Source organism: Pongo abelii, chromosome 9 (genome assembly GCF_028885655.2).
Source record: "Pongo abelii isolate AG06213 chromosome 9, NHGRI_mPonAbe1-v2.0_pri, whole genome shotgun sequence".
Taxonomy (NCBI): domain Eukaryota; kingdom Metazoa; phylum Chordata; class Mammalia; order Primates; family Hominidae; genus Pongo; species Pongo abelii.
The window spans coordinates 124,771,852-124,796,043 of NC_071994.2; the positions used below are offsets into that span (position 1 = coordinate 124,771,852).

The 24,192-nt window shown below is 44.0% G+C and overlaps 1 protein-coding gene and 1 non-coding gene across 7 annotated transcripts in view; one reads left to right on the plus strand and one right to left on the minus strand.

The window, feature by feature from the left end:
* The window catches only part of SORL1 (sortilin related receptor 1), a 181,017-nt gene that overhangs the window by 100,838 nt on the left and 55,987 nt on the right, over positions 1 to 24,192 (plus strand). For all 6 annotated transcript variants that reach the window (XM_024255047.3, XM_063728239.1, XM_054525270.1 and 3 more), the window contains 8 exons: positions 748 to 920; positions 1,995 to 2,126; positions 4,106 to 4,197; positions 5,372 to 5,618; positions 6,300 to 6,438; positions 13,729 to 13,902; positions 17,368 to 17,481; positions 21,440 to 21,562. In XM_024255047.3, coding sequence (XP_024110815.2) covers positions 748 to 920; positions 1,995 to 2,126; positions 4,106 to 4,197; positions 5,372 to 5,618; positions 6,300 to 6,438; positions 13,729 to 13,902; positions 17,368 to 17,481; positions 21,440 to 21,562 — 1,194 coding nt within the window. The remainder of the gene's footprint in view (positions 1 to 747; positions 921 to 1,994; positions 2,127 to 4,105; positions 4,198 to 5,371; positions 5,619 to 6,299; positions 6,439 to 13,728; positions 13,903 to 17,367; positions 17,482 to 21,439; positions 21,563 to 24,192) is intronic.
* Positions 16,999 to 17,071, minus strand: TRNAK-UUU (transfer RNA lysine (anticodon UUU)). The gene has a single exon. It is a non-coding gene; the product is annotated as a tRNA-Lys (tRNA).

The following is a 24,192-nucleotide window of genomic DNA, read 5'->3' on the forward strand; positions in this document are numbered from 1 at the left end:
AGTTACTTAACCTCTCTGGTCTCAGTTTTCTCATTTGTAAAATTTGGTTAACAAGAGTTCTACCATCAGGCAGTTGTTATGAGTCTTAAACAATACCCGATGCGTAGTAAGCACGTTGTACACAATCTGTACACAATTTATATTTGTTGACTAGAAACAGAATTTTTGTGATGATTATGTTGTGGAACATTTTGTAAATAGCCAAGAACAAATGCATTATTATTATTATTTTGAAGATCTAAGAGGTTCATAGAATTGCCATATGGTGTTGTGAACAATATGAATAAGTGAGCAAATTGATTAGAGAGCTTAGTTACAAAGCTTCAGTGACTAATGGTCTCTCGTCAACAAGATGATGGTGCTGTGTTGATACAGTCACGTGAGGAGGGAGAACAGGGCGATTGGTGTAATTAGGTTGGCAGGTGTGACTTGAAGACTGGTAGGCTTAGTCCAGAAGTATGGTTGTTGAAGCATGCATATTGGGAGATTTAGATTAAAGAAAAACGTAACAAGTAAAACACTTGCAGATGAAGAAACAGATTCACTGGAGTTTAAGTAACTTGCCTGAGGCGGAAATGTGATTCCATTACACACCTCCTGAGTCTTGATTTATGTGCTCTTCGCTTGGTCCACACCACATGCCAATGGATTTGAGGTTTGTGTGTGAGAAACAAATAGGTCAGATGTGCTAGGACCTCTTCAGCATCCCCTGGGTCCAACCTCCCACATGTCTTGTGTGTCTGGCAGAAGAGAACGAGTTCATTCTGTATGCTGTGAGGAAATCCATCTACCGCTATGACCTGGCCTCGGGAGCCACCGAGCAGTTGCCTCTCACCGGGCTACGGGCAGCAGTGGCCCTGGACTTTGACTATGAGCACAACTGTTTGTATTGGTCCGACCTGGCCTTGGACATCATCCAGGTGAGTCAGCACTTGGCCTCACTGTGGGGGCTGTGCATCGTGACTGCCCCATCCTGATAAGCTTCATGCAGAATGGCCTATGGAAATGGGCAGTTAGAAGTTTGTAAGTGTAACTCATCTCAGGGCCGACAGGTGAAAGTTTCCAGTCTTCTCTGTTAGTACTTTTCTTTCTCTGTTTTCATCTGTTCATATAGGAAGGATAAAGAAAGCCCGAAATCCACAGACCTGCTTGAAAGTGAGGTCTTGCTTTTCCTGCTGGGAAGGTGTTGGGACTAGTAATGTAGGATGATTAGTTGCCCCCTATTGTGCCAACTGCCTCTTGAGCATCTTTCTTCCCAAGCCATGATACAGTAACGCTTGACTTACCCATATCTCACATAATTATCCACTTCAGCTGTTCTGAACACAGATAAGAACCAGGAAGTAAGCATTAAAGAGCCCTGGACAGGCCAGGTAGATAGCCATACGCTCAAACCCATGCATTTAAAGGAGAGCTATTTGATCTTTATTCATTGTCTACTTTATCCTTTTAGAAAAGCAATTCCAATAAATTTTTATCTAGATTCCAACCCAACAGAAATTTTATAGTGCTTGGGTATTTGAGGGGGTTGGGGTGGGGGCTGGCGGTGATGCTGAATGGAGCTGTCCAACAATAGCACTTGATGGCTAAGAGCCTCACAGGGAAGAAAGAGTATAAAAGCAGACACAAGAACTTAAATATAACAGCAGTCTGGTTTCACTTATTTTAAAAGCAAACAGACTCATACATCTCAGTAATCTCCGACTTTATTATTGCGATACAGCATAATTTAGTAACCAGTGTTCATAATGATAATGCAGAGTAATATATATGATGAAATTCTCTTTATTCTGCTTAAAAAACAAAAATATAGTACATTTTAGAAATGCTTTCATGAAAACCTGGCTTCATGTGTCTGGAAAGTTTACTAACGTAAAACATCTCATCCTTTTTCAGTCCTGCCAGTTGAATAAAGGGTTACCCTTCATGGGACTGACTTGGCAGGGGGTCATTCGAACAGTTCCTAGCATTTATTATTACTTTTCTCTCTTCAGCGCCTCTGTTTGAATGGAAGCACAGGGCAAGAGGTGATCATCAATTCTGGCCTGGAGACGGTAGAAGCTTTGGCTTTTGAACCTCTCAGCCAGCTGCTTTACTGGGTAGATGCGGGCTTCAAAAAGATTGAGGTATGTGTATTTTCGTGCTGTTCTTAATTAAGGGAGCAGGCGGGGCACCTGGGCTTTGAGCCGGATTTGACACAGAGGCAAGGGCCAGTGTGTCAGATTACTCTGGAAATTTCCTGCGAGTTTCCAGAGAATGGACTAGCTGAGCCTCTGGAGAGGAGAGAAAAGGGGGTAAGTACCTGGGAGTTGATCTTTTGGCTAGCAGAAGCTTAGCTAATAACAATGAATGGTAATATTTTTATTTTATTTATATATTGTTTTTGTTTTATTTTACTACTTTTATTAAACATGATGGCAAAAACTACAATTACTTTTGCATCGACCTAGTATCATGGTATTATTATAATGCTATAACAATAATAGTCTAGTATTATTTTAGTCGATTAGAGTGATAGCAACAATATCATCATCATCATCTTCATCATCATCACCACTGTTATTAATCCCCATTTCTCTGCAACTTAGCTACCTAGTAACCTGTCCCACCTTATATACCCAAGGCAAGGATGATGAATGACCTCTAAATTGCCAAATCTTTGTCTGGGGGAATGTAGTATGCTCAGCTCACTGCCTCAGCACCTCTTTATACTGACTCTGCATGGAGAGACGGCATGTGGGTGAAGTGGGGAGTGCAGTAGAAGCAGGGAGATGCAGAGAGCTAAGAGGAGTTGCAAGACGAAAGACACAGACTTGAGAGATAGACCCGGGTGTAGGCTTGACTCCACTAGCTCAGTGACATGGGGCAAGGTACTTATGCTTTCTAAACTTCAGTTGCTTCATGCATTAGATGGAGATTCATTTATTCACGCAACCATTTGACAGGGGTTCTCTGCATGATACATGTGGTTTAGGTTCTGATGTTAAAGCAGTGGGCAGGACACACACGTTCCTGTTCCAGTAGAGCTTAGATTTTAGTGGAGAAAGCAAAATAATAAATCAGTTCTGTTGGTGGTACATGCTGCAAAGACTCTGAAACAGTGCAGTGTGATTGCGCTTTTGGAGAGTGGGGCAACATTAGAATAGGCACACAGAGCAGGCAACTTGAGGTTGATGTCTGAGCTGAGCCCTGGCTGAGAAGAGAATGTTCTTGTGTCCACCTCATGGGGATGCCGATAGAAGTGAACTGGCATCTACTGAATGCTGCCTCGGTGGTTGTGTTATTGCTCTTTCTGTCCTTTCTTTAATTGCGTGTGGTCAGCACTTGGCTAGGGGCTAGAAGAATGCAGGTGGTGCACAGGCACCCACCTTTTCACGGGCTGGGGCAACCACTGCACAACTCAAATACTGTTGGTGCAAAATGGTGTCAGATGAGCCAAGGTGCAGAGCTACTGATGCTTATTGGTCCAGGTGGGTCAGAAGAGTTAGGGAAGGAGGCAGGCCTGGCAGTGAGGTTTGAAGGAGAGTTATGCCTTGATTAGAGTAAGCAGTGGGGCAGGTAGGCCCAGGATGGGATGTGGCAAGAGCAGACAGGAGTGAGTCCGCATCAGGCTTGGAGAAGCAAGAGATGACCAGCCTGGCTGACGGGAAGGAGCACGAATATGAGTCCCACCTGTGGACTCTTCATTGCAAGGCTGTGACATTGAGAATTTGTTGTATGGGAGTTTGGAGCCATAGATTGCCTTGGAACGTGGAGTGACATGGGATGGTGAAATAAGTAAATGCTTATCTGCTTGTTTACTTATTTGAGTAATTTACTTACTGATATTGCTTTGTCCAGATCATCATGCCCTGGAAACTGGGGCATACATGGTTCTAGCTCCTCTTTCAGACCACTTGAAAATTGTCCCATGAGTCAGAGGAAGGAACAGCTCATTGTGATGAGAAGTTGGGGCAAGTTTCCCAGATGGGTCAGGTCAGGGAAATAGGCAGGCATGGCGGGCAGGGGACATGTCTGCAGCAGAAGCTGAGTAGCCACCTTTGGCAATGGGGGTCTTTAAGGAGCTCAGATCCATCTCAGCCTCTTTTCCCCCTGTTTTTGTCAGGTAGCTAATCCAGATGGCGACTTCCGACTCACAATCGTCAATTCCTCTGTGCTCGATCGTCCCAGGGCTCTGGTCCTCGTGCCCCAAGAGGGGTAAGTGTTGCCCCAAAAGGAAATCAGTCTTGCATCCAATGCTACACTAATAGATTCTCATGAAACACAGACTGTGGGACAAAAACTCTGTTTCTCATGATGGTGGTTGAAATGGTCTATTAACTGAGAAGTTTGAGAACACAGCTTAGTCATCGTGGTCAGGTAACTCAGTTCGCTTTTTGTTAGCCAGTGTCAGAGTCTGTTTAGGCATCCAGGTGTCTTGCATCTGTGGGTTGTTTCTCTAGAAAAGTTGATGTTAAAAGAGAGCTTCTGTAGACATAGACAGGCCTGCTTGGATATTGTGAGGACTTTCTCTTGAGTTTCATGCATGGTACAAACATTTAATTCATTCCATCTTTCCCCTGCTTTCCCAGCATGTGTAGGTTTTCTTACTTACAATCAGTGTGCACTTGGGGAAGGCAAAGGTGCTTTATATTAACTCATTAACTGAAGGAAACATAATTAAGAGGGGAAATTCTGGATTTGACATTCTGGCTTTTCCTCTCTTGTAGCATTTATGATAGAGAATTGGCACAATTTTTTCAAGGAAAATTCTAAGAGTAATGTATGTACTTTGTTGACAATATTTAGAGAGAACAGCACTTTATGAAAAAAATTTGCTTTCTTCCTTTTCATTCTTAACCCTTTACCCTCACACTTCCTAGTGGTAATCATTGTTAATAATGTCTTATGTATCTTTCATGATTGCTTTTACTTATGTACAAGTATTATCTTTAAAACACACACACATACACACCAAATAGAATTGTAGTATGGTTACTATTCTGTACCTTTTTAAACAAACTTAATATGTATTGAAGATAGTTTTGTGTGAGCATATATAGATTTTTAGGTTTTACAGTATTCTATTATATGTACCATAATGTGTCACTTCCTCTGCTGATTAACATTTAGTTTAATATACATATGTATACATTTCTTTGTATGTTATCTTTGCATAATTTGATTTTATCTATAGATAAATTCCAGTAAAGGAATTTCCAGGTGAAGGAATTTAAGTGGCTTCAGGTATTGTCATTACATATTGTTTTAATAATGCCGAAATAACCAGCCGGATCATTTGAAAGGAGTTTCTGACCTTTTCTGGAGTAGTATTTGAGCTCCCATTTCTCTAGTATTGATGAGGTATGTGTTCTGTCCCCATTTTCGCTAGGGTGATGTTCTGGACAGACTGGGGAGACCTGAAGCCTGGGATTTATCGGAGCAATATGGATGGTTCTGCTGCCTATCGCCTGGTGTCAGAGGATGTGAAGTGGCCCAATGGCATCTCTGTGGACGACCAGTGGATTTACTGGACGGATGCCTACCTGGACTGCATAGAGCGGATCACGTTCAGTGGCCAGCAGCGCTCCGTCATTCTGGACAACCTCCCGCACCCCTATGCCATTGCTGTCTTTAAGGTGAGTCCATTTGTTGCCGCCGGACAGTCTGCTAGAGCGGGTGAGGAGCATATGAGATCAGGAGCCTGCCTCCCTGGGCTTTGCAGAGAAGCTGTTTAACTTCTTAAAGGTGGCCTTTTTTCCAAATTTGAGATAACTTATTTTCAGTCCTATGGAGGGATGCCAGGCAGAGGCGCCAAGGGTCCAGGCTCCCCTGCTGTTCACATTTTAAAAGGTTAAAAGTGAAGGCTGTTCCCATGAACATTCCCAGTTTGCCCCTCAGTGTCAGTAGCCTCATTTCAGGGTGGTGTCTTCATTTCTTGTGCGCTTTGCTCACTTTGTTCTCTGATGACTTCCAGTGAGCTCTGCACCACCTACGGTGCCTTGCAGTTCTTTTTCGACTCTGGAGAGCAACATGGCTCTTCCCAACTCTGGGAAGCAGATTTCAAACTGAGGGGGTTGGTTTTGTGTCATAAACTTGAATGCTTATCAGATAGTTTCTTTTGGGCCATTTCTTCTGTGGGGTTATATGGTGAGGTTTGGATAAAATTGCTGTCCTTTGCATTCAAGTAGAATCTTGATCAGGCCAGCCATTCAGCCAATAAATGTTAGTTGTCTCCTGCCTGGAGGAACTCTTACCGTTAGAGAGGACCAGAATAAAGAACTAAGAGTTGGACTAATGGGCAAAGGTTTTCTTTTTAGAATGAAATCTACTGGGATGACTGGTCACAGCTCAGCATATTCCGAGCTTCCAAACACAGTGGGTCCCAGATGGAGATTCTGGCAAACCAGCTCACGGGGCTCATGGACATGAAGATTTTCTACAAGGGGAAGAACACTGGTAAGCCAGAGTCTCTTCTTTTGTCTCTGTAGAGTTGATCTCAAGAAAGGGGCTGCGTGTGGCCAATCTCTGCTCAGAGTAGGAGCTGGCAGCCTGCATCTTTGTTGTCACGACAACATGCACATTATTTAATTTCTTCCTAATGACATCTTAATTTCTTTTCTAATGATACACAAACAGCTGGAAGACAGCATGCTTTTGCCTGCCTAGAGTGTTGGTGCTTGGTGGGTAATTACACCCTCCTCCTGCCTTTGGCCCCTGACTGATTGGTGGCTCGGCTTCTGTTGCAGCTGGGAGAGTCCTAACATGTGCTTAATCCCTGTTTGGCACACTTGCAGGAAGAGACTCTGTGCTGGGTGCTCAGATAGTTGTTGCTTCCTGACAGGGCCTCTTGCTTGTTCTCCGGTTGCCCAGATGGCCTATTGCTCATTGACCGTACCTACCTCTGCTGGAATGGCGCTGTGTAGTTAGGTGTTGTTTTAATTAACTTTTCCCACCATGAAACTCTAAACCCCATGAAGAAAGAGATGGTCTTTTTTATTCCCCGATAGTTTTACCAGCGTCTAGCACTTTGCAGGTGCTCAATTCGTATTTGTTGAAAGAATAAGGGATGAAAAGGGAGGGGAAGAATTGCAGTGAGTGCAGACAGTAGCTGTCTTAGAGATCTACTGGGTGAGGCTTCAAGAACTGCTATGAGGCTTTGACCTGCTAGTCCTGGAGTCTGAGACTATTCAGTGGAAAGCCTTTATCATTTCATGATTGCTCTTTAATTTTGCTTGTCTCCCAGCCATACTATTGATTCTAGAGGAGAAAGATCCGAGGATTACCAAGAAGAATAGTCCCTTTAAGAATTTCCTTCTTTATCTCAGCAGGATTAAATGGCATCCTGGGTTTGCTGATTCTCCTTTATTGACAAACTGCTAAGTTTTCTGTTCTTAACTGGAATGTTGATATTGTTTTATGGTTCTTGGCTGACCCTATACTAAGAGAAAATTGACAGGGGAAATAACACTGTTATAGATATCATTGTTATCCTCTTGGGATTGTGAAGATAGCATGAGAACACCCTTAGAAAACTATAAAGTGTCTTACAAATGTAAGACGATATTATTTGTTATGTCTTCACCACTGACCTGTGAGGTAGGGAAGGCTAGTATTATGATCCATGGTTTATAGATTAGGCAATTAAATCTCAGATATGAATTAGCTTTCCCAAAATATCCTCACTAGTTTAGGAGCAGGCCTTTTGTTGCAATTCTGCCGCTAAGTGGAGAAGTCACATTCTTTCTTAGAGGAGGCACCTGTTTTAAAATAAGGAGAGTTGAAGGAATCTTGCTTCTCAGCTCCAGTGACTGAAATCTTAAGGCCTTTGTTTGATGGAAGACATCCACCCCTACTGATCTGACTTGCTAGCTAGCAGAGTGGATCTTTAGCATTTCTCCAAGTGGATTCTTAGCATTTCTCCACGTTACCACTTAGTCCAGAAGAGTGGGTCTTCATTTTTACAAGTGCTTGTATGCACGTGTTTGATGTGCACACAGGAGCTTCTGAAACACTGTATGCAGATGAAGCCAGTGGTTACCCGGTCACAACTTACTTCCCAGTCTTGACTGTCCACTTCATCCCAAGAACTTGGGCACAGCTGACATGGAGTCACACCCGTGACTGAGGAGCAGTGCGGGAGAAGAGAGTTTGTGGTCTCAGCACGTGCAAATATGGTGTCTTGGTGCCAGTCAGACAGGCCTACAATCCTCACCTTAGGTGTAGTTTCCCTTTCATGCCTCAAAGAGTCATCTTCATTTAAGCTAGCCAGAGTCATTTTGGGGCCCAGAGTGAGGTCTGGATAGATGACAGGCTGGTTTAAAAGGGAGATATGTATTAGCAGGGCATAGTGGCCCACACCTGTAGTCTCAGCTACTCAAGAGGTGGAGGTGGGAGGATCACCTGAGCTCGGGAGGTTGAGGCTGCAGTTAGCCGAGATCGTGCTGCTGCACTCCATCCTGGGTGACAGAGTGAGACCCTGCCCCCCCACCAAAAAAAAAAAAGGCTGGGGGAGATCTGTGTTGGTGAGTAGAACACAGACCTGGACCTGTGCACGGGCGGCTGTGACTGTCCCTTTGGCCATGGCCAGTTATCACCTCTCTGCTCTTTTCTCTGTTTGCCTTTGGGATTCTCTCTTGTTCTCCTTTGGTTGTGAGCAGGATACTTCCAGGAGACCTCCTGCCTCCAAATACAGGGCTGGAGAAAGACATTTTTGTCTTTCTCTGCAGCCCAGTTTGGGTCAAATCAAAGCTTTTGCAGTGGTGTCTGGCTGTCAGCACTGTCTATGAGCATTCCGCACCTCTTGGCCTTGAACTTGTTTGCTCTAACCTGCTTGCTTTTTTTGGACGCTGAGAGGACACTTGCTTTTTTGGACATCGTATTACAGATCCACGGTGTGTGTTGGATCTAGCACTTGGAGAAATGCTAAAAATCCACTCTGCTAGCTAGCAAGTCAGATCAGTAGGGGTGGATGTCCTCCATCAAACAAAGGCCTGAAGATTTCAGTCACTGGAGCTGAGACGCAAGATTCCTTCAACTCTCCTTATTTTAAAACAGGTGACTCCTCTAAGAAAGAATGTGACTCCTGTCCATCTTTATTATTTTTGTTGTCTCCTAACACATTCGGGACTTTCTACAGTAGTCTCCTGCTTATTTGCCATTTTGCTTTCTGTGATTTCAGCTACCTGCGGTCAACCACTGTCCAAAAATATATATGGAAAATTCCAGAAATAAACAATGTATAAGATTTAAATTGCTTGCTGTTCTGAATAATGTGATGAAATCTTGTACTGTCTCCTCCCTGTCCCACCTGGGATGTGAATCCTCCCTTTGTCCAGCATCTCATGCTGTTGATGCTGCCAGCTTATTAGTCTCTTTAGGAGCTGGCTGGGTTATCAGGGTGTCAAGGTACTGCAGTGCTTATATGCAATGAACCCTTATTTTACTTCATGATGACCCTACACCTCAAGAGTAGTGATTCTAGTAATTTGGATATGCCAAAGAGAGGTCGTAAAGTGCTTCCTTTAGGGAAAGGGTGAAAAGTTCTAGACTTAATAAGGGAGGAAAAATAATCTTACACCGAGTTTGCTAAGATCTGCTGTAAGAACGAAACTTCTATCTCTGAAATTGTAAAGAAAGAAAAAGAAATTCATGCACAGTATAGGTTTGGTCCTGTCTGCAGTTTCAGGCGTCGCCTAGGGGTCTTAGAATTGGGGATTTTGGAATAAGTGGGGATTACTATATTAACCAAGTGTTAAATAATAATAATTGATAGTAACTACATTTATTGAGGGGTTGCTGTGTTATAAGTACCACAGTAATGTGCTTTGTGGGCTTGTATAACCTCACTTTGTCTTCCCAAAGACTTCTATATGTACTATTAATATTTCCATTTTATAGATGAGAATATGAAAGTCTGGTTTAGTAACTGGTGTAGGTCACACTTTTAGTAAGTGGTAAGAATTTGCACCATGGCCCATTGACTTCAAAGCTTCAACTTCGATAAAATCACCAGGCTCTGCTCCCTCTGTCATGTGTTGCTGGAATAGCAGTGCCCTGGTAGTATGACAGCAGTTCAGAAGTACTGTTCTAGATTTTGACTGATGATGGTTCGTAATAAAATTGTTGTTCAGTTGCAACATTTATCAATTTGAAATATTTGGTTATAAATGGATAACAAAAAATGTACTTTTCCTTTATAGCTAGCTGGTTTTCATTTTTTATTTATTTAGTTCTTTTGGAGACAGAGTCTCGTTCTGTTGCCCTGGCTGGAGTGCAGTGGCATGATCTTGGCTCACTGCAACCTCTGCCTCCTGGGTTCAAGCAATTCTCGTGCCTCAGCCTCCTGAGTAGCCCGGACTAAAGGCATGTGCCACCATGCCTGGCTAATTTTTTGTATTTTAGTAGAGATTGGGTTTCACCATGTTGCCCAGGCTGGTCTTGAACTCCTGAGCTCAGGCAATCTGCCCGCCCCAGCCTCCCAAAGCGCTAGGATTTACAGGTGTGAGCCACTGTATCTGGCCACTAGCTGGCTTTTAAATGGTATAACTGGAATTTATTCTTTGTAAAGTGTGTTTTTTCTTTAAAGAGGTTACTTTACAAGATTGTTGATGTATTCAGTTGCTCCTGCAATGGCTCTTGGAGCTTTGGAATTCTTTTGCAGTTTTGGAATTCTCCTTTAGAGCCTGCAGTAAGTACATGCTTTTAAATATCTATAATGAGGGCACATATTTATTATTTGAGGTAGATTTGATTTTGATAATTGCCAAGTGTATAGATACTTGAGATGATGACATTTTTGGCTCCTAAATTATTCCTGGAGGAATTTTCCAAACAGGAAATGTGAAAATGTTCTGAACATGCCCAGTAAAGACATCACGGGGCTACGTGTTTGATCTTCTAAGGGAATGTCTTTGAAGATGATTGTCCACTCTTCACATTGAGATGACGGTTTTCATATTGCCTGGTCCACTCAAGACAATTGGCATCCTGTATAAAGGGTCTGTGGCTGTGGTTGAATTGCCATCATAGGAGTTGGTGAATTACCCTTCCATCTTCTTCCAGGTTCTCTCTGATGCAGCTCTCCCATTTTCCATTCTCTGGCTTCATACTAGCCTAGACATTCCTGCCCCTGCCTACCTCCTATGATCAGTGACTTGGTTAGCTTGTTTTGCAATTTGCCCCTGGTTACTGCCTCAGAGTTCAGTTTCATACATTTCCACCTAGATCAGCCTCCTGAAATATGATACCCCATTTTGAGTTCTCTATTCTTAGCTCTTCTTGCTTGTTTGGATAGGAATATTTGCTCTGCATATGAAAATGTTAGTTACATTATTTTACAGACACGATCCCTGTGAAAAAAATCATCCTGTAATAGAGTCGTTTATTTTATTTGTTTGTTTGTTTGTTTGTTTGTTTTTGAGACAGGCTCTGGCTCTGTTGCCCAGGCTGGAGTGCAGTGGCGCCATCTCAGCTAACTGCAGCCTCTGTCTCCTGGGCTTAAGCAATCCTTCCACTTCAGCCTCTGGAGTGGCTGGGATCACAGATGTGTACCCAGCTAATTTTGCTTATTTTTTTTTTGTGGAGGCGGTCTTCACTATGTTGTGGAGGTGGTCTCGAACTCCTGGGCTCGAGTGATCCTCCCACCTTGGCCTCCCAAAGTGCTGGGATTACAGGTGTGAGCCAGTGCACCCAGCTAGTAATAGAGTATTTTTAAATAATATCATATTCCGTTATTGTTCAGGATCTTGGAACATTGAGTGATATATTGTCCTTTGAATACAAAACACATGTTCCCACATCCTTGTTTGAGTTGTTTCTCATGAGTGGTGGCTCCATGTCAATTCTGCATTCCGTCTTGTAGCCAGTGGCCTGTACCTTTGAACTAAAGGAGCAATCTGTGCCCACTAATGGATCAGAGTGAAGGGATGTCTGGGACTTCTGCTATAGTCAACTGGTTAGTCTGCTATGGTAATTAAGCTGTTATGATTGATTATTTACTGAACCTTTTGGACTGTTTCATCATGTGGACTTCCCTTCCTCTGGAGGTGTATGTTTTCTCTCTATTTACTGAACCTTTTGGAATGTTTCATCATATGAACCTCCCTTCCTCTGGACGTGTATGTTTTCTCTCTTTGGTAATACCTCTTATTCTTTTCCTTGGTGTCATAATAACGTTGTTGCCATAGCATTGTGATTTTTATTTTTATTTGTAATGTAAATTTACCAATGATATGCACACACACCCAAAGCTACTGAGTATATTATCCATATTGACACTGAGTGTCATTAATGAACTTCGTCTAACCTGTAGGCATGGCTTAGATGAATGCTTGGCTGGGTGGCAACAGATGATTTGGATATGGTGCTGATGTGTGGGAGGGCGTCTCTGTCCATGACATAGCACAAATGAAGAATTAGCAATTGAGTTTTATCTAAGTTTTTATGTTCATTTTTCCCATTTTCATGATTAATAATTGCAGTCAAAAGAAAAAACATGATTTCATAGTTTCTGTGACCCCATAGTTGTATCACGTTTCAGATTGTTATAAAATGGTTTATGCATCTTCTTACCTGCCATCCCTGGAACGATGTAGGGGATACGATGGCATTTTTGCCATCTTTGTTCATCCACAAAGACTCCTTCTCGAGAGTGCAGTGATGGATTTTACGAACTCTCTCTGGTGCTGCCTTTAGTAAGCTGAACCAGAGAAAAGATTGGCAGGAGTGGGCTAGATCAGCATGAACTAGTCCTTACATGAACTCATTGCACAGCAGTGGCTGATGAGTACTGTGGTTGACTCCTCCTTTAGCTCTTGAGCTGCACTCTGGCACAAAGGAATTGAGAAGGGGAGGCCTGGATTTTTGTCCTGGGCCCACCATTAACCAGGTGTATGTTCTAATTAAGGCCTTTGGGGCCCTAAGGAGCAGAAACCCACTCAAGCTAGCTCAAGTGAATGGTTTTATGGAACGAATAAAGGAGCCCAAAGATGAAAGTCTATGAGAGCCTCATGGGGACTGGAGCTGTTCTTTCTCTTTCCCTCTCATTAGGCCTCTTCTCTCCGTAAGTCTCTTTCTTTTTAAAAAAAAAAAATTATTCAGAATTTTGAAGGTAATGTTCAACTATATTATAGCCACTAGTGTTGTGATTGAGGAGTCCAAAGACATTCTGACTCTTTTTTAAATTAAAAAAAAAATTTTGTAAGGGATAGGATCTTGCTATATTGCCCAGGCTGGATTCGAGCTCCCAGGCTCAAGCGATCCTCCTGCCTCAGCCTCCTGAGTAGCTGGGGCTACAGGTGCGTGCTGCCATGCCTGGCCTCCGTAAGTCTCTTTTAGTCTCCTGACGGTCTGCAGACTGAGCTTATCTGCATACCCAGAGTTTTGACTTCCACACGGTTTTGGCTTGCCATGTGCCACTTCAGCACCCACACTCTATGATCCTTTCCTTGGCTCCAGCTCCTTGGTTGTTTTCTTGTCTTTGAGTAACCCATTTCCAAATTCCCAGGAGGATCCCTGCTGCCTGGCTTGGCTCTGGGGCAGTCTGATCTGGCTGAAGACAGGATGCAAGTCACTGGTTATACTGAGCAGAAGTTTTCAGTACAGTAGGCTCCCCAAAGCTTGCCACTTGACCCTTGAGAGCTTCTCCTTTCCGTAAGACGAGGAGGTTGCAGTGGGTCTCCTTCTTGTATTCAGTACCTCCCTCATGGTGTGTATTAACCTACCTGCTGCTGTTTGTCTTCCCTCCAGGAAGCAATGCCTGTGTGCCCAGGCCATGCAGCCTGCTGTGCCTGCCCAAGGCCAACAACAGTAGAAGCTGCAGGTGTCCAGAGGGTGTGTCCAGCAGTGTGCTTCCATCAGGGGACCTGATGTGTGACTGCCCTCAGGGCTATCAGCTCAAGAACAATACCTGTGTCAAAGAAGGTACTTCTCTTTTTCTTTTTTGCCTGTCATCCTCCTTCCTTTGTTTCCTGCTCCCCCCTAGGGGAGGGAGGGATAGCTCTCTGTTTCCTAACCTTTTCGGGTTATTGGAAAAAGTCCTAATGCTAGATGACGAGTTGGTGGGTGCAGCGCACTAGCATGGCACATGTATACATATGTAACTTACCTGCACATTGCGCACATGTGCCATAAAACCTAAAGTATAATAATAATAATAATAATAATAAAAAGATTAAAAAAAAAAAAAAAAAAAAGGAAAAAGTCCAAGGTAAAAATCAAACCTACCAGATACTCACAAGAATACTGGTTTGGGTTCTAAGGCCTGGTTAGGGTCAAAGAGGCCCTTCAGTCCTCATTCAGAACAGACCTACGCTGTACCTTTCTAAGTAGTAGCTGTGGTTTTTGGTTTCATGTCAGATGGCACAGGCTTTCTTCAGGGTCTTCCTTTTTATTCTTTTGCCTCTCCCTCTCCTCACCCATCCCTCACATCCAGGTTTCTTACCTTCTTCTGTTTTGCATAAGTTGGACCAACCTGACTGGGAAACATAACCAGTGTGACTCCTTCCGCGTTGACTTACTCTCACCTAACGGTTGTCCATCCTCTCACCGTAGCCTAGCCCAGTGTGTCCTGAACTTTCAGACCAATGTTTGCAAAGCACTTTGAGTCTAGACCTTATGCCGTGACCAAGTGGCAAGAGCAGGCTTACACCCACTCCCCCTCTGAATTTGAATATAGAGATTTAACATTTCTTTCCTCTGAAATTAAAAAATTTTTCCTTCCTGTGTAATTTTTACCATTGCCACTTCCCCCGCCTCCAGCTTCATGTTTCTGTGAGTGAGGTGAACCTCTGCAAGGGCACCTTGCCATGAAGTGCATGGATTGATGGCCAGAATTTCTGCTTTTCCTTATCTGTGATTCTATTTGCCTTTTTTTTTTTTTTACATTTTAAAGAGACAAGAAAGAGACAGGATCTTGCTGTATTGCCCAGGCTGGCACATTCACGGCCCACTGCAGCTTCAACTCAAACTCCTGGGCTCAAGGGATTCTTCTGTCTCAGCTTCCCATGAAGCTAGGACTACAGGCACGAGCCCGGCTAATTTCTTTTATAGGGACGAGGTCTCACTTTGTTGCCTAGTCTGGTCTTGAACATCTGGGCTCAAGGGATCCTTCCTCCTCTGCCTCCCAAGGAGCTGGGATCACAGGCATGAGCCACTGTGCCTACCCTATTTGCTTTGTAATCCTAACCCTGCTTCTCACAGCAGCCCAAGTCCAAGGCAGTGAAACACACAATACAAGCCTTTTAGTCAATCTTCCTTAAGAAATATAAACAGAAAAAAGATGAGCCTTTCTTTCTTAGAAACAAGAGACTTTCTTTCAGGCTGTGGATACAATCTTAAAACTGTTTGGAAAGAAATAGAATCAACACTAAATTCCAAGAGAAGGGGAAGAAAGCTACTCCATTTTTCCCATTAGAATGCCTTTGATTATCCAAATATGAGACCAATCATCACATGTTCTTGATGCAGTTTGCCAAACTATACATTTTTTTCTGTAAGGAATTTTAATTGCTTGCTTTAAAGTAGTCACGGGGCAGAAAAATTTCTCAGAGTATTGAGAAAATCTTCATAACTCATTTGCTTGATAGAATATATATGGATATATATAACTATATATATAAAAACATACCTATAGATATATTGAATCTGTATGTTTTAATTCTGTGTAGACACAGTCCATTAAGGAGTTCTGTGTGTAATTAGTATTTTATAATGTTGATGTACTATATTCACTACCCAATAGACTCAACTGGTGTTGTGGTTATCCTTCTTAAAGCATTTTATCCGCTTCTAAATATTTCTTCCAGCCTCTTCCTCTCCTTTGATTTTTAACTAAAAGAGGAAAGCAAGAGGCTAGTATGGGACATTTCCTTCCCTGTATACATGTGTGCTTGGCATTCCTCCTCGCCCTTTACCATCATGTTACTTGTTGCGGGAAGTCCAGGACCCCAAACGGAGGGACCGGCTGAAGCCATGGCAGAAGAACGTGGATTGTGAAGATTTCATGGACATTTATTAGTTCCCCAAATTAATACTTTTATAATTTCTTATGCCTGTCTTTACTGCAATCTCTGAACATAAATTGTGAAAATTTCACGGACACTTATCACTTCCCCAGTCAATACCCTTGTGATTTCCTATGCCTGTCTTTACTTTAATCTCTTAATCCCGTCATCTTTGTAAGCTGAGGAGGATGTATGTCGCCTCAGGACCCTGTGATGATTGCATTAACTGCACAAATTGTAGAGCATGTGTGTTTGAACAATATGAAATCTGGGCACCTTGGAAAAAGAACAGGATAACAGCAATGTTCAGGGAACAAGAGAGATAACCTTAAACTCTGACCACCAGTGAGCCAGGCGGAACAGAGCCATATTCTTTCTTTCAAAAGCAAATGGGAGAAATATCACTGAATTCTTTTTCCCAGCAAGGAACATCCCTGAGAAAGAGAATGCATCCCTGAGGGTAGGCTTCTAAAATGGCTGCTTCGGGGGGCGGCTGTCTTTTATGGATGAAATAAGCCCCAGTCTCCCGTAGTGCTCCAAGGCTTATTAGGACGAGGAAATTCCCGCCTCATAAATTTTGGTCAGACTGGTTGTCTGCTCTCAAACCCTGTGTCCTGATAAGATGTTATCAGTGACAATGTGTGCCCAAAACTTCATTAGCAATTTTAATTTTGCCCCAGTTCTATGGTCCTGTGATCTCGCCCTGCCTCCATTTGCCTTGTGATATTCTATTACCTTGTGAAGCATGTGACCTCTGTGACCCACACCCTATTCGTACACTCCCTCCCCTTTTGAAATCACTAATAAAAACTTGCTGGATTTACGGTCGGGGGCATCATGGAACCTGCTGACATGTGATGTCTCCCCGGACACCCAGCTTTAACATTTCTCTCTTTTGACTCTGTCGCTTTATTTCTCAGACCGGCCGACACTTAGGGAAAATAGCAAAGAACCTATGTGAAATATCGGGGGTGAATTTCGCCCGATATCTGGCTGAATTTCCTCCAATATCTGGCGCCTGAACAGGGACTTGAACCCTGGACCCTCAGATTAAAAGTCTGATGCTCTACCGACTGAGCTACCCAGGCTCAACTCACATAACCTGGCATCACGGAACCTGCTGACATGTGATGTCTCCCCCGGACACCCAGCTTTAAAATTTCTCTCTTTTGTACTCTGTCCCTTTATTTCTCAGACCAGCCAACACTTAGGGAAAATAGAAAAGAACCTATGTGAAATATCAGGGGTGAATTTCGCCCGATATCTGGCTGAATTTCCCCCAATAGTTACTAAAGGAAGGAAAACTCAAAAGAGAAAGTCCTGTGGTCCAGCAGTAAGAATAATATTGGTTTCATTTCCTCCCCTGCCGCACTCTGATGGGTAGAGAACACCTGTCTTCGCAACCAGTATCGCTGCAGCAACGGGAACTGTATCAACAGCATTTGGTGGTGTGACTTCGACAACGATTGTGGAGACATGAGCGATGAGAGAAACTGCCGTGAGTCTTCTGGATTGGACGTTAAGCATTTACCATTACTCAGAAGCCTGGTTGGCTCTTCCCAGGCTGAGAGCCTAAGGTCTAGGGTGAGGGCCACCCATGATTGGTGATGCCCATCTAAGTTGATGGGGCTTGGATGACAGAGAAAACATATTTCCATATACAGGTAGATATTAGATATATAGGATTAATATTATATACATAATATTTTTTAACCACCCCAGAAGTACCACTCATTACAAGAGATTTATAAATAAACATCACATGGCTGAAACTGAATTGATTTGGCAATCTGGGCTCTAATCTTGGCTGTGGCTCTGTAATAAAGCTGGTGACTTGGGGTGAGTAAACAGGTGATATTCTTTGATTTGGAAATTCAATATTCAGCCTTTTTAGGGATGGGAAATTGGTATTTACTCCAGTTAGTTGATGTTGGCTACCTACCAGGCTCAAGAGAGATTGTTTTCATTGGTTAGTAATGCATAGCTTGGCCTACATTGTGGGGCCATTGGTGTACATGCCATGTAAATGTCATCTTTGGGCTGTATAATTTTTAAGGTCTGACTTCTAAAGTATAAGACTGTGGTTAGCAGAAGTTAAAGAAAACCAACCAACCACAAATAACAGATAGTTTATTAACCACAAATTTTCACTATCTTTTTCTTCACTTAATTTTTAGTAGCTTCGACATTATCTTATAAGGAGATGATTTGCCCTTTTGTCAGTCATGCATTCACTCAACAAGCAGTTGCTCTACGCCCTGTGTTCCAGGCTCTGTGCTGGGCCTGCATATATATTGCCGATCAAGGCGGAAACGGAGTTCACAGTCTGAAGTAGGAGTCAGAAAAATAGGCAGTTACAGTAGAGTGGTGGGCACTGCGATGCAGAAGTGTCATATGCATGTAGGATGGGCACCCAAAGCAAACTTGGGCACGCCCTAGCAAAGAGCTCTGGAGAATGTCCGGGGTGAACCAAGCAGAGGTGGAGGGAATCAATTCACAGGCAAGGGAGCAGCATGTGGGGAAGCTGGCATGGCCAGGAAACTGGTTGAGTTATGGAGAATGGGTATGAGCACAGGGGCCCAGGTGAAGTTGGATGAGTGGGCAGGGCCCAGGGCAGCAAGGGCTTTGTGGACTTTTTCGGAGAAGCAGTTAGGAACCACTGATGTGATGTGATAAAAGTTCATCTTTGGAAGGATAAGTAGTGGGCAGAATGCGTTTGATGGAGAGAGACCAGAAGCAGGAACCAAGTCAGAGGCTTCTCTTTTAAATATTTTACCTTTGGCAACCCAGGGGCTCATTTACCCATTTGTACTGTAAGAACAGATTAATGGGAAGCTCTAGATACTCATTTAGCCAGTCATCCATGGGGCCTGTGCCCGGCTCCCCTGCCACTTCACCCAGAAAGCAACTTGTGAAATATCCAACTCATTAAACACATCTGGGCCCTGCAATCCTATAGACTACCCCCTTTGGCTGATAGAGGGTTATTTACAAAGCCTTTCCTTAATCGTTTTCCCTTGGCTTCAGAGGATACCTTTCACACCGAGGGAGAAGAGCTTATTTGCTGAATGGCAGATTTGGGAAAGCACTGGCCTCTCTGTGTCTTTTCTGCAAAAAATAAGGCCTGTAAAGCCTCCTCTATCTCTCAGAGTTGCAGGAAGGTGTGATATTTGTGAGGGAATAGCCAAAGCCCTTTAAAAACATTAATGCTTGTTAACAGCATTGAAGCAGATAATGGAAAGGAGTTTATTACATATCTGGGTGGGATAGAAGATACTTCTTAGAATTAACAAGTTACAAGGAAATTGCCCAGACATAATTAGGCACAGTGGAAGCAGCGAGATACAAACCAGATGACCTCATATCCAAGAGTGAGGGACACAGGTGGCACAGCATTCCTCCTTGTGCCCTTGGGCTTGGTTTCTACTAAATGGACAAGCTGAATCTTGTATTGGCTCCGAGTTTTGAGAGGAATGAAGACCTGCATCTTTTGGGAGGCACCTGCTGCCCCCAGTGGCTTCCTCCCACCTAGCCCCTGAGCTCTGTTGCAGACTGCACAGTTCTGCATGAAGTATGGAGCTGGCCCTGCCCTCCTCCCGGCTTGGTGTGAATGTCAACTGGGATTCACTTTCCAGAGACCCCGAGACCTACTTTCTGCTCCGTCGTCTCCCTGTTTCACCTGGCTCAGGTCTACACATGTCAGATGGAGCTGAGGCGTGGAGAGGAGGAACCAGAAAGATTTAAAACTCAGAGCCTGGGAGTCGAGAGAGGGGCTTATCTGTGCCTGCATGTGTGTCTCCCTTATCAAGGAGGTTGCCTGTGGAGGAGAGAGGTTCCCTTTTTCTAAGCAGGGCTGCAGGAGCGGGACCGCCGTGATTGAGTACTGCCATGTGGGGAGTTAAGTGAGGCACCCCGCCAGCTTCCAGGGAGCAGTGGATGCAGGAGGGTGTTGTCAGTGGGTTTCCCTCCCTCTTACACAGATTCCTCCAGCTGGGTGGCTGTCAGGCACTCAAGGTTTTGACGTGAATCCCTGCAGTCTTGTCATTTTGCATTCATCCCCTGCCTCCCACCACGAGCTCAATTACAGAGAAGAAATGGAGCCTCAAATAAGAGCTGCCAGGATGTCTAACGGCAGCATTGCTATTTGGCATTTCGTGCACGACAACCCCTCCCCCGTGGCAGGATTCTGTTCTGCCACATTTTACCTCCTGGGTCAGCCTTTCACTGCTCCTGAGAGCAGCCTGCCTTCCCCTCACCTTTCCTGGAGGGTGTTTCATGGGGTGCCAGGGATTGTGCTTAAGCACAGGAAATATCTACTTAGGAGAGGAAGAAAAATCTAATTCTATATCCATTCTAATGCCAGAAAGACATGAGGAATGATGAGGAAGAGAAGTGACATTTGTTTAGAGTGCATTATATTTACATCTTATTTAATAGGCTCTAGTTCCAAACTTGTTCCCTGGTTTATCTTCATACCAATGCTACCAAGTAAAGGCAGGTGAAGTAAGTTGTAGGTAGCGGACTCAATTCAAATCTAGTCTTTCTGGCTGGGCGTGGTGGCTCATGCCTGTAATCCCAGCACTTTGGGAGGCTGAGGCAGGCAGATCACTTGAGGCCAGGAGTTCGAGACCAGCCTGCCCAACATGGCAAAACCCCATCTGTACTAAAAATACAAAAATTAACTGGGGCTGGTGGTGGGTGCCTGTAATCCCAGCTACTCGGGAGGCTGAGGCTGGAGAAACTGCTTGAACCCGGGAGGCGGAGGTTGCAGTGAGCCGAGATTGCGCCACTGCACTCCAGCCTGGGCAACAGAGCGAGACTACATCTCAAAAAACAAAAAAACAAATATAGTCTCTCTGACTGTGATCTCAAGCACTAGGACACATTATCTTACCCAGTTTTACTGTTGAGAAAACTGAGCCGTAGGGAGATTAAAATTAATTTCCCCAGGAAGATGTAGAGCCACGATTTGATACCCAGTCTTGACCGACTTCAGACAGAGCCTATGTTCCTACTGTAGAATTCCACCTCCATGCTGCCTTTACCATCTGTACAATGAAGTGCTAACTTCTTGTGTGAAATTGAGCTTCTCTAATCGTAGTTTCATAGATAAAGGTATTTCTGTCACTTATTTAGGAAGACACTTTTCGCGTCTGAAGGGATCTTAGGAGGTCATCTAGCCTGTCTCTCTCTCCCCAACAGATGACAGTTTCTCACTTTTCCCAGTCCTGTTCCGATCTGGAAGCTGTCCACAGAAAGATATGCCCTTATCTCTCTTGGTTGTAAATTTCAAGCTCTCGTGCAATTTATTTCTTCTATAAGTCTAGGTTTAATTTCTGTTGCTACAATTAATATCTGCTTTCTTCTATTTTTTAATTGGTTTTCCAGTAGGATGTTTACATTTGTGGGAAATGAATTGTACCTAAGGAATATGTTGTCTTTCTCTCCCATTTTAGCTACCACCATCTGTGACCTGGACACCCAGTTTCGTTGCCAGGAGTCTGGGACTTGTATCCCACTGTCCTATAAATGTGACCTTGAGGATGACTGTGGAGACAACAGTGATGAAAGTCATTGTGGTAAGGGGACACCACATCCTGAAACCCTGCTCTGGAGAGGGGGGTCATTGTGCTGCCTCATGGGCTGTACTGGTGTATACTGGTTTTCTGATAGCCATCTCAGGATTTATGATATTCTAGCTGAATGGCTTTCTCCATCCACATGGTGGGGTTGAGTCATTTCTCTGTCCATTCTTAAAGAGCTTGTTTGCTGCTTTTCATGAAGATTCAGTTCGCTGGAGACACTTGATCCAGAGTTAATGGGACCCTAGATTCCCATTAACTCTGGATGGGACCCTAGATTCCCATTAACTCTGGATGAGACCCTAGATTCCCATTAACTCTGGATGGGACCCTAGATTCCCATTAACTCTGGATGGGATCCTGGATTCCCATTAACTCTGGATGGGACCCTGGATTCCCATTAACTCTGGATCAAGTGTCTCCAGCAGAACTGAATCCTCATGGTTCATGGTCAGAAAAGATGGAGCCTGGACTCAGCTCCTGTCACTTACTCTTAGATTAGCCTTTGTTTTCTAATCTGAAAAATGGGGAAATGGACCCTGCTTTGCCTTGGAGAGATGCTATAAGGATGAAAGGTGACAATAAGGAAGTAAATTTCTGAATGAATTCAGGGGGTTATTAACAGCTCTACAGGCTTGGCCCACATGTCTCAGTGGGTGTGAGATTAGCCTGCTGAAGACACAAATCTGCACCTCTGTGAACTGTTCTTTTTTTTTTTTAACAAATTTAATTCATTCAACTCTGTTATTATTAGAAGTTAGCAGATGGTATAGGCATTGAGTGAGCATCTGTTTTCTGAATGGACATTTTTATATTTAGAAAAACAGTGGGTTACAATTCCAAGGAATGACAGAGATTCTCTGGTCCAATCCTTTTAATTTCTACTTTCTAAAGTGACTGAGGTCTGTAGAGGTCAGGGGGCTTATTCAAGGTGACACAATTAGTTTGTGTCAGAATGGGGAACTGGAATCCATGTCTCCCGTTTTCTAATCCTCCACTATTTCTGTTGCACAGTACCTCCTTGTCAGTTTCATGAGACCCATCTTAGTTAACAGTCCCTGGTCCCAGACTCATAGTTGCTGACCACCGAAGAAGACATTATGCAATCAGCATGGTGTGCCAGATTGAGGCATGAGAGGGAAGTGAGAGTGGAGGCCAGACGCTGACCCAGACATGGTGATGAGTTGGCCAGGCCCTACTGGGCCCTCTCTCCCTGTCCACGGGGGGCAGGTCCAGCCACGCTGTGCTTATGCACATGGACACAGCCTGCTTGATTATGAGCAGGTGGTTTGACTCATAGCAGCTGAAATAAGGGGAGCAAGGGCAGCTTGTAAATCATCTCAATGCAAGTTAACCAGCAGATCAGAGCCTAGGCCATTTCCACACAGAAAATACCCCTAGCCTGGCTCTTGGAAGGTTTTTAAAAAATTCCCAGTTTTCCTTCTTCAAGTGCCTGAAAACATGTCCTTGGAATGTGCAACTATTTTCCCTTCGTCCCTGCCATTTCCTTCCCAGCACTCTTAGAAGGTTGAAATGTGTGGCTAGTTTTGCCCTAGTAAGAAGGAAACTCCACGTGGTTCCCTCTTTCTGGTATCATCAAGCTCACGTACTGGGCGCATGTTTGACCGTGAAGCAGTTTCAGCCCCCCGGATCCTCTGTTCATGGCTCATTCTTACTAGTTTGTCCTGAATTCATCCCAGGGTCCCAGTTAGCCCCTTCCTCTGATGCAGGTCCTCTTCGTAAGTTTCCAAACTCTTCCTCAAAAATATCTGATTTGCTAGCTTTGCCATCAACAAGCCTCTTGGCGAGAATGACTGAGACGGCTGCCTTGGGCCCCACGCTTGGCTGCTCCTGTTTTCTGAGGCTCTGTAAACTCCATGTGAAAGTTCTATGCCACAGTCTATTTGGGCTGCGACAACAAAATACTTAGTGTAGATAATTTATAAACAATAGGATTTTGTTTCTCACAGTACTGGAGACTGGGAGGTCCAAGATTGAGGTGCCAACAGACTTATTGTCTAGTGAGGGCCTGTTCCTCATAGATGGTACCTTCAGTGCAGCGTCAGATGGCACCTCTGCTTCTGGAAGGACTGCAGGGAAATGCTTCTATCTGTACACAAGCGTGGCAGAAGGAGTGAACAGCTCCCTCCCACCTCTTTCATAAGGACACTAATCCTATTCATGAGGGCTCTGCCCCCATGACTTAATTACCTCACAAAGGCCCCATCTCTTAATAATATCACATTGATGATTAAGTTTCAACATACAAATTTGAAGTTTCAACATATGAAGTATAAACTTTTGAATTTTCCTAGCCTCCAGAACCGAGAGAAATAAATTGCTATTGTTTATAAGCTCAGTCTATAGCGTTCTGTGTTCGTGGTATCCCCAAGAGCTTTGAAGGCTGTTGCCCAGGCAGCCTCCTTCCCCGTCTTGGTCAAGCTCTGCTGGTTGGTTCGTACCAGGCCCCCACCCTTCTAGAGACAGCGCATCCACCCATGTCCCTGGAGCTCTGCCCACAGAAAGTCCCAAGTTACGTTTCCTCCGTTTTGGGAGCTCAGCACTGATTTTACTCTCTCTGACTGAGCATCTCACGGTGATCAGCTCATGCAGACCTCTCGGCACTC